The sequence below is a fragment of the Sinocyclocheilus grahami genome, unplaced genomic scaffold (genome assembly GCF_001515645.1).
Source record: "Sinocyclocheilus grahami isolate Dianchi unplaced genomic scaffold, SAMN03320097.WGS_v1.1 scaffold1779.1, whole genome shotgun sequence".
Classification (NCBI taxonomy): Eukaryota; Metazoa; Chordata; class Actinopteri; order Cypriniformes; family Cyprinidae; genus Sinocyclocheilus; species Sinocyclocheilus grahami.
Window position 1 is genome coordinate 89915 of NW_015506958.1, and position 10936 is coordinate 100850.

At 38.8% G+C, this 10936-nt stretch overlaps 1 protein-coding gene across 1 annotated transcript in view; it reads left to right on the plus strand.

Annotated features, from left to right (window-relative positions):
• The window catches only part of LOC107572593 (ras-related and estrogen-regulated growth inhibitor), a 21465-nt gene extending 18360 nt beyond the window's left edge, over positions 1–3105 (plus strand). Inside the window, exons 4-5 of the mRNA XM_016259016.1 lie at positions 1130–1203; positions 2636–3105. Of these exons, the coding sequence (XP_016114502.1) occupies positions 1130–1203; positions 2636–3055 (494 nt within the window). The 3' untranslated portion in view covers positions 3056–3105. The remainder of the gene's footprint in view (positions 1–1129; positions 1204–2635) is intronic.
• The last annotated feature ends 7831 nt before the right edge of the window (positions 3106–10936 follow it).

The following is a 10936-nucleotide window of genomic DNA, read 5'->3' on the forward strand; positions in this document are numbered from 1 at the left end:
AATAAAATAAATAAATAAAATATTACTGCAACTTTTTATTTCACAATTCTAGTTTTTTTTCTCAGAATTGCGAGATAAAGTCAAAATGACCTTTTATTTATTTTTTATTCCATGGCAGAAACTTTTCCCCCTAGCAAGTCGAGGTTACATTGTGCAATTCTGAGTTTATATATCACGATTCTATTTGCTTTTTCTTTTGTTTCCACCACAAAATAATAAATAAATAAGACAATTGCGACTTTTTATCTCACAATTCTGACTTTTTTCTAACAACTGAAAGTTTATATCTAACAATTTGTACTTTTTTTCTCAGAATTGTAGATTATCTTGCAATTCTTGCAACATTTATATCGTGCAATTCGGAATTCTGAGAAGAAAACTCAGAATTGGGAAAGATCAACTAAATTGTGAGATAAAAAGTTGCAGTTACCTTTTTTTAAATCCTGTGTCAAAAACATAAATAACAGTCAGGTTACTACAGTACTGTTGTCAAAAAAAGAGACAACTTTGATAATATATGCTCGATAATTTTGATAATATGATTTAACTTTATTAAGTTATTAAGTAACAACATTAGATATCTGGGTCAACTGGTTTCACAGAAAATATGTTAAAAATTCCAAAAAGCATGAGAACTTTTTGGGAAAAGCGAACTGTAGTTGAATATTAGCGCTGCAATTCCCTGGAGTGGAATCGACTCACGATTCTGAACACGTCGGAAATGAAGAATCGATTATTTTGGGAACTGAGTCCAGCTGAATGGATATATGTATGTGTGTATGTGTGTGTGGGACAGGGGAAAAACAATAGCTATGTTTCCATCACCCTATTTCAATGCGCATTTTGAAATATCGCATGAGAAACGAGGGATGGAAACGCCAAATTTAGAATAAAAATCCCTTAATTCGAAAAGTTTTTACGCTCGCTTGAGGTGGTTTTTGACTTGTGCGAAAAAGGGTTGATGCGAATAATGGGAGATGGAAATGCATTTTGCGAATAAATTCCTCCAAGCGCATCAAAAAAGTAATGTGACTGCGCTATGGGACGGCAAAACCTGACTAACCAGCGGACCGAGTGTGAGTTTAATGTCACACCTGACCGCTAACACAGCTTTATGTCTCTCTGACAGAGTCCACCTACCGCCATCAGGCCAGTATCGATGAGGAGACCGTCAGCATGGAGATTCTGGACACCGCCGGACAGGTGCGCTAAACGCAACCATACACATCATCAATTTGATGATTTTATATATTTGCACCTGGGTATCCTGCGATATCTTCAAATAACCCATATATTAAAAAAGGGCGCGTTATAATCTCTCCGATCAGCGATACTCAATATAGTAAATCAACCGAACAAATGACGCAGCGTCAAATTATAAATAAAATAAATAGAAATGAATGGAAAGCCACATTTCATGTGCTCACCTGAACTATTAATTTATTTCAGTCTCACTTCTCTTCAGATCTTTCAGTAATTTGCATTTATTCGTTATTTTCACTCAAGTTTCCATTCCAGGCGTGATGACACTCTAAAGTGACTCTGAAAGCTGATTGGCTGGAATGGCTTTCTCTGATGCTGATTGGTTATAAATGCGAGAGGAGGGACATTCCATAGTGTTGCGAATATCCGTTCTGATTGGTCAGTAATGAGAACCAGCGTTTAAAACTCGCATGCAACTTAATTATTTTGCGTGCCAAATATTTGAATCGACAAATGTAAGGTTAGGTATTAATAAAAAAATGAACCTCCTGTTTTCTCATTTTCAAAGAGCTATTATGACATAAATTAAATATTTATCAATCTCATGTATCAAAAAAGCTATTAAAACTTTGAATGTACCTTTTTAAGATGTGATCTTTTTAATTAAATGTTATTATTTGTGACCCAGGAGCACAAAACCAGTCATAAGGGTCAATTTTTCAAAATTGAGATTTATACATCATCTGAAAGCTGGATAGATGCGCTTTCCATTGATGTATGGTTTGTTAGGATACGACGATATTTGGCTATTGGTATTTGAAAATCTGGAATCTGAGGGTGCAAAAAAAATCTAAATATTGAGAAAATCATCTTTAAAGTTGTTCAAATGAAGTTCTTAGCAATGCATATTACTAATCAAACATTAAGTTTTGATATATTTACGGTAGGAAATTTACAAAATATCTTCATGGAACATGATCTTTACTTAATATCTTAATGATTTTTGTCATAAAAGAGAAATGTATAATTGTGACCCATACAATGTATTGTTGGCTATTGCTACAAATATCCCCCAGCGACTCAACACTGCTTTTGTGCTGCAGGATCACTTATATATTCTGTTTTCATTTTAATTTTGGTTGTTTATTTAGTTGTTTTATTTTTATTCATTTTTACTCATTACTTTTAGATTGTTTTAGTACTTGAACTTAAACAAAACAAATTTTATTTCAGCTTTACTTGAGTTAACATTTATTTTATTTCAAGTAACAATTTTTTTATGGTTTCACTTTTAGTTAACGTTGGTCACAGGTTCGTTTCTCCTGCATTAACCACTGATGAACCGGGTTTGAACCTACAACCCTCGTCTTTGACCGCTAGGCCACACCCACAGGTCATGTGACCTTACTAACAGTGTGTTTGTGTTCCTCAGGAGGACGTGCTCCAGAAGGAGGGTCACATGCGCTGGGGAGACGGGTTTATCCTGGTCTATGACATCACAGACCGCGGGAGCTTCGAGGACGTGGCTCCACTAAAGGGCCTCCTGGACGAGGTCAAGCGGCCCAAACACGTGCCTCTGGTGCTGCTGGGAAACAAGGCGGATCTGGAGCACGCCCGGCAGGTGGCCACGGAGGAGGGCGAGCGGCTGGCGGCGGACATGGCATGCGCGTTCTACGAGTGCTCGGCGTGCTCGGATCAGGTGGGGACGGGTGGAGGCGTGGCGGAGGCGTTTCACGAGCTCTGCAGGGAGATCCGCCGCAGGCGTGCCGTTCAGGGCAAAACCCGCCGCCGCAGCTCCACCACACACGTCAAACAGGCCATCAACAAGATGCTGACCAAGATCAGCAGCTAAATCATCTCTGGATATAACCCCCAGGCCATCTGAGATCAGGATGAGTTTGTTTTTCTTCATCAGATTTGGAGAAATGTGCAATGGATGCTCTGGAGTGACAGACAGCTGATAAAAATATCACAATAATCCACAAGTAATCCACAGCACTCCAGTCCATCAGTTAACATCTGGAGAAGACAAAACTGAAACAAATCTATCATTAAGATAATCATCCATAATAACTCTTCCTCCAGTGAAAAAGTGCATCTGCTGTTGTCTCTCGCATCAAAATCCGGCCACAAGTTTGTTTTGAACTGCAGCTTTATAAATTTATGAAACTAAGCATGTTTCCTCAGAATGATGTGTTCTTCATATGTAGAACGTTTTACAGTTTTGTTTCACACATTTTCAAAACTTTGCCTCTTTTCTTTCAAAACTTTACACACAAATCCAAGAATTGCACACACACAAAATGCTAAATGCCTCACATCTCTTGCGAAATGAAGCACTGCATTCAAAATATCACAAACGCATCTCAAAAGATGAACTTGCCATCTTTTCCAGCAAAGCTGATTTTCCTGATGCTGATGCGCTGGTTTCATATTATAATAATGGACTAACTGAGATTTTTAATGTTTATGCACCTGTGAAAACCCAAACTGTTTCTTTTAGACATTCTACTCCTTGGTTTACCCCAGAACTTCGTCAACTTAAAACTAACGGCCGTAGGTTAGAGCACCTACATGCCAAATCTGGTCTTACTGTACACAAACAAATGCTTGCTGACCATAGCCAACTTTACAAGGATGCACTGTCTAAGGCTAAATTTGACTGTTATTACAATTTAATTGGAGCTAGTGAAGGGAACTCAAGATCTCTCTTTTCTGTGGTAAAACATATTTTATGACCACCTGACTCTCTGCCATCAGATATACTTGGCCACATGTCATGTCACTGTCATATGTGTTCTACCACACTATGTGACTATGTTTTATGACTTTCTTTAAGTTTAAGTTCACTTTTTATTTACCAACTGCTGTGGAGATACTGTGTCATATCCGTAAATCTAAGTCTACTACCTGTTGGCTTGACCCATAACCATCTCACTTAGTTAAATCCTGTCTACCATCTTTATCTTCATTAATTACTAAAATTATTCACTCTTCTCTTGTTTCTGGCTCTGTGCCCTCCTCTCTTAAATCTGCTATTATTTCTCCCATCCATAGCCAGGGGCTGATCCATCGAACCTAGATGATTACCGTCCGATTTCAAATTTGCCATTCATCTCTAAAATTCTGGAAAAGTGTGTTGCAACACAGGTCCATGATCATCTCTCTGATAATAAACTTTTTGAGCATTTTCAATCTGGCTTCCGTCCCCACCACAGTACAGAGACTGCTCTTGTTAAAATCACTATTGATCTGTTGTTGGCAGCTGACTCTGGTTTATTAACCATACTTGTCCTTCTTGTCATGAGTGCGGCCTTTGATACCATCTTGCATAAGATACTCCTTGACAGGTTAGTTTCTATTGGGATCACTGGCACACCCCTGTCCTGATTTATGTCATATCTCTCTGGTCGCACTCAGTTCGTCCAACTTAATCACTTACGATCGAGATAATCTACAGTTACTACTGGTGTTCCTCAGGGTTCTGTTTTGGGCCCGCTTCTATTCATAATCTATTTACTCCCGCTTGATCACATTTTCAGGAAATATGGTATTCACTTTCACTGCTATGCCGATGACACCCAGCTCTACCTGTCTTCTATACCACCTGATACTTTTCCTCCGCCTTCTTTGTCCAGCTGTTTAGCTGAAATCAAAGACTGGCTTTCAGCTAACTTTTTAAAACTTAAAGGAGTCATATGATGCTGCTAAAAATAACATTATTTTGTGTATTTGGTGTAATGAAATGTGTTTATGTGGTTTAAGGTTAAAAAAACACTTTATTTTCCACATACTGTACATTATTGTTTCTCCTCTATGCCCCGCCTTTCTGAAACGTGTCGATTTTTACAAAGCTCATCGGACTGAAAAGCGAGGTGTGCTGTGATTGGCCAGCTATCCAGTGCGTTGTGATTGGCCGAATACCTCAAGCGTGTGACGGAAATGTTACACCCCTCACCATACTGTGATGATGCCCTGTCCGGCCGGAGCGACGAGACAAAAACATTCAAACCCATTACAAACGAGGCATTTGTTGCATCCAGTGGGGACATAATTACTGATTATAATGACTTATACTGTCTTTTTACGTGTTGCGTTGCATCGCGCCGCGTAAACATAAAACCATGTCTGCATTTGTGATCGGAGAAATGACAAACAACAAGCACTACTCTACACTGCTCAAAAAACTCGCTTTATATTTTATATATATATATATATTTATAAAATATAAAAACTCTTTAAATATAAAAAACGTACTTACAGTCTGTGAGTCAGAACAGCCGGCATTGTAGGCTACTCTACCAGGATCAGGAAACGGTCCTCCATAAAATATGCTGCACACATCTGAATATTTTGGTTGAAGTGTTCTGGAACAGTGTTGTAAATACAACTTAACCACTGATTTCTAGTTGTGTCCATTTTTGGAAGACCAAACAAAGTAGTTTCGCTTTTCACAATGAAACAGCGTCACACACGGCGGCCTAGCGTCGGAACAGCCGGAGGGCTAGAGTGAGCAGAGGCGGCGGATTCGACGAAGGAGCGTCCGGAGGGCTTGTGGCAACCACATGTGACGACCCCGGGCTGGACTCCGCTTCGTCCACGGTGAAAGCCGATCCGGCGATCCACAGCGCAAAGTTGTAGTATTTCCTCAGCGACCAGCACGGATCAGCTCCAGGCATGACGAAGCGGATATCATCCTCTTTTGGAAGACCAAACAAAGTAGTTTCGCTTTCACAACGAAACACACAGCGTCTTCACGACATGGCGGTGGTGGCAACAATACTACAGCGAGAATAAAAGTTACGCCTTCTTTCTTTGCGTGAACATTTGGGCAGCGTTATGCAAATCTTCCCACACAGTGATGTAGACATGTGGGGGCGTGTTAGAACGAGGTGTTTTAGGTAGACGTGGCTGACTCTTAACTTTTATAAAGAATATCTCTTTGGATTTGAGACTTTAGTCTTTGCAACTTTACAGATCTTCGTTATGCACCAAGAGCTTGTAACTCTCCAAAGAGAAAGGAAAAATAGATATCGCATCATGTGACCCCTTTAACAGCAATAAAACTGAGGTCTTACTTGTTGGCACAAGATCTACTCTCACCAAATCTGACTGTTTTTCTGTGGATATTGATAAAAATGCCATTTGTCCTTCTCCACAGGTTAAGAGTCTGGGTGTTATTCTGGATAGCACACTTTCGTTTGAAGCCCATATTAATAATATTACGCGTACTGCATACTTTCATCTGTGTAATATTAATAGTCTCTGTCCTTCCCTCACAATGAACAACACTGCAACTCTCATCCATTACTTCACGTATTGATTACCGCAATGCTCTTCTTACTGGTCTTCCTTCTAAACTTCTCCATTAACTTCAGTTGGTTCAGAACTCTGCGGCTCGTGTTCTTACTAGAACCCCTTCTACTGTGCACATTTCACCAGCTCTCCAGTGCCTACACTGGCTTCCAGTGAAGTACCGCATTGATTTCAAAATTCTGCTTCCCACATTCAAGGCACTTCACAATCTCGCTCCTCCATACCTTACTGATCTTCTTCATATTTATACCCTTCCACGCACTCTGAGATCTTCACACTTGCTCTCCCTGGTGTTGCCACATATACGCTTAACTACCATGGGAGCTAGCACTTTTTGCCACACGGCCCCTTGCCTATGGAACTCTCTCCCTCTCAAAATTCATAATAGTGACAGTCTGCATACTTTTAAATCCCGTCTTAAGACCTATCTTTTTACCAAGGCTTTTTTTATGACCTGTACTGTATTATACTGTTTCTATGATGCACGTGTGCTTTGTGTTGTTGTGATGCTAATGGGATTTGTTTATTGTTATTCATCTATTTATTCTTTTAGACTATTATTTCTCTGCTTGTAAGGTGACCTTGGGTGTTATGAAAGGCACCGTTAAATAAAATGCATTATTATTATTAAAAACAAACATCTGCAAACACCTTTGCCATAATATTAATTCCTGTTAGATTTTTGTGTGTTACATAGAGAATTGTGTGTTGTGTTTTGCAAAAAGGGTTTTATGAAATTGTAAACTGAGTCTAAGGTCCAGAATTAGTGTATGGTTCTGCAGATTTGGTGTGTGCTTCTGCTGATTGAGTGTCAGCTTTCAGAAACTGTGTGACGAGTAAAGATCTTGTGTGTAATCAAAAAAACTGTAAAGAGTTTGGATAATGCACTTTAAAGATATAAGAAAATGGTTTCAGTTATTACTTAACATGAACAATATTTATATTGCATTCATTAATCTTAGTTAGTATTAAGTTCAAAATGTACTAACATTATTAATAAAAAATTTAAGTTGCACGTGTTAACATTACTTGATGTACTGTGAACTAATATGAAAATATTTTTTATTAATAATTAACAAATAACATTAATAAATACTTTGTTAGTTCATGTCAGTTAATGCAGTAACTAATGTTAACAAATGAGAACTTATTGTAAAGTGTTACCAAAACTAAGCATCTAAAACTAATTATTTTAATGATCTATAAGCATTTGTGATATAATCATGTAAAACTATATTACCAAATCCATCATTAAGACGTTTTTAACTCAAATACGAGTCCATAATAATAGCGCTTCCTCCAGTGAGTCAGTGTTCTGGTGTGAATCAGGAGAGAGATCTGCACAGATCAAGCAGCGTTTAAACAGCTCTAAACACTTATGTGGCTGGATTTTGATGCGAGAGACAACAGCAGATGCATTTATAGACATATGGATTATGGACTCAATGTATTTTAGTTAAAAATATCTTAATGCTGGATTAGTTTCAGCTTCTGTCTTCTCCAGATGTTAACTGATGGACTGGAGTGCTGTGGATTATTGTGATGTTTTTATCAGCTCTCATTCTGACGGCACCCATTCACTGCAGAGCATCCATTGCTGAGACACTGATGCAGTGCTACATTTCTACAAACCTGATGAAGAAACAAACTCATCTCGGATGGCCTGAGAGTGAGCACATTTCCATTTTTGGGCAAACTATTCCTTTAACACAAGTATCTGCCAGTGTGGTTAGAAAAAATCTTTAAGTTTATTTTTCTGACTCCATTGGCAGATATTTGTTCTTGTTTCAAGCATAAACTCACTTAATTTTGATAAATTTTTCAGAAAACAAGTCATTTCGCGTCTGAAGTAAAAGTTCCTTGATTTACACTGGAAAACAAGACAGATGTACTGAGGAAGGAGCTGTTTTTTTGCAGTGCAGACATTGTGAACTGCGCAGACGCATCAGTGCCTCGTGTTTCTCCGTCTATGTGGTGTGTTTTCTCTGCGTGTTTCTCCGCGGTCTGAGGCCTGCAGCTGTATATTTATTCTTACAGCTGAACTGAAGGATGGCGTGAAACATCAACACACATATCAGGGTCCTGGGTCGCTTGTGTGTTGACTTAACAGAGAAATTTTGAGCCGTCAAATAAAGCTCTATCCCGTTGATAATCGCGGCTCTCTGACTTCAAACGAGGATGGAATGTCTCCTGATGCTATCTCAGTGTTTCAGGACAGATCATGTCCACATGTTTTCCTCCTGACTGTCACAAACTCCTGTAAACACCTGTAGATTTCTGCCTTAATGACTCCAGAGCTCTATTGATGTGTACAGTAAAGACGTCTGACCGTGTTCTCCGTGCATTGTAGATTTTCTCTTGGAGATTCCAGCAGAAATGTGTTTAAACCTCATGCATATGAAAAGAAAACAGCTGCTGGTTTGCATTCGTCTCCTGGTTCATCTGCAGTTGATATAAAACACAAACATCACGGTGAGATCTCACAGGTTTGTTTCTCAACAGAAACTAAAATAACACTGAATATATATATATATATATATACTGGACCAATGTAATAAGCATCCAAAAACACTTTTTTTTACAAAATCAAGAGTGGATCTCAAACAACACAATTATCATCAATGCATGTGAAATGAACTGTCCTAGTGTGTGTGTGTGTGTGTTGTTCTGTGTGTCGGGTGTGTCGTGTTCATACAGAGAATAATTACACACACGTCTGTCTGAGAATAGAAACCACAGAAAACCACAAACTCAAAGGCAGCATCCAGAAGCAGCGACAGAATCACAGATCAAACTCACATTCATGCATTCAGCAGATGCTTTCATACTGTACATTCACAATAATATCAATTTACCTAACGTAACTGCTGCTAAACGCATCTTCAGTTGTTTGCTTTTGATTGGAATGCAATGCAAGTAGTGTTCCCTTTCTGAAGGGCCCTTCAAGGGTGCAAAAACATTTGGAATCATCCACTGTCTCTAGACACACAAACACACTTACTCACACACTCACACACACACACACACACACGACCAGTGCTGGGGAAAGTTACTTAATTAATTAAATCATTACTTAATTAATAATAATAAATAATTAAGTAATGTATTACAATATTACGTTACTCCCTAAAAAGGTAACTAATTGCGTAACTTTTTATGGAAAGTAATGCTGTACGTTACATTTGAGTTACTTTTAAAATCTGGGCAGGGCTTGCTTGTTTGTTTTTAATATGAAAAAGTTCTTCTTTTACAAACGTAAAAGCCCTTTCACACCAAAAGTGAAGTGAACGCCTCAGGCTGAAGTTAATGTAAACTCTCGTCTGTACAGTAGAGGAAGCCGCTCAAACTCATCTCAGGAAGAATATGAAGCAGCAGAAGAAAGTTCAACACTAGTCAGCAATTACTAAAAACAAAACACAAATGTGTAATTTGGCTTATTAGTATGGTTAAATTGGATCATCAAAGGTCAGTAGCAAATACATTGGTTAATAAAATGGGATTAAATACATAAATTATACATATTTAATTATTGCAGGTTTGTATAATATTCTGAGTTTGCATTTAACTGTTTGTATTGATTATGAGGAGCACTGAATGTGTTTGTGTGCAGTGAGATGAGTAAACACATGTTGATATTGAGTCTAGAGCTACAGTAAGATCATGTTCACACACAACACTCTGCTCTCACTCCTGATTTCTGTCACCACGGCAACACCAGAGCTGTCACTCAACACATGGACACAAAGTAACTGGAGCTACTTATTTGAAAAAGTAACTCAGACATTTCCTTCTAAATTAAAAAGCAATGCGTTACTTTACTAGTTACTTACAAAAGTAATCTGATTACATAGCTTGCGATACTTATAATACGTTTCCCAACACTGCACATGGCCTGCAGCATCAGTGACTCGTCTGAGTATCTGTTTGGCTCTCCTGCGGCGTCCCAGAAGGCCGAGCGACATCCTGCTGTGCAAGACTGACAGCGGCTGACCTTTACTGAGACGACAGACTAAAACAAGCTGTTTCATTAACACACACACACTTAAACACACACACACACACACACACACACACACACACTCAGGAAACCAGCTTTAACTCCATCTGAACTAAATAAAGTGCATTTCCTGCACAGTCAGACATTTCCTCCAGCCATCTCAAACATTAGAGATTTCAGACTGTATTTTTTGGACTTCAGTAGAATAACTGTTCACACACACACACTCTCACACACCACACACTCTCACACACCACACACTCTCACACACACACACAACACACCACACACACTCTCACACACACACACTCACACACACGCACGCACACAAACACTAACATACACACACTCACTAACACACACACACACACACACACACACACACACACACACACACACACACACACACACACACACACA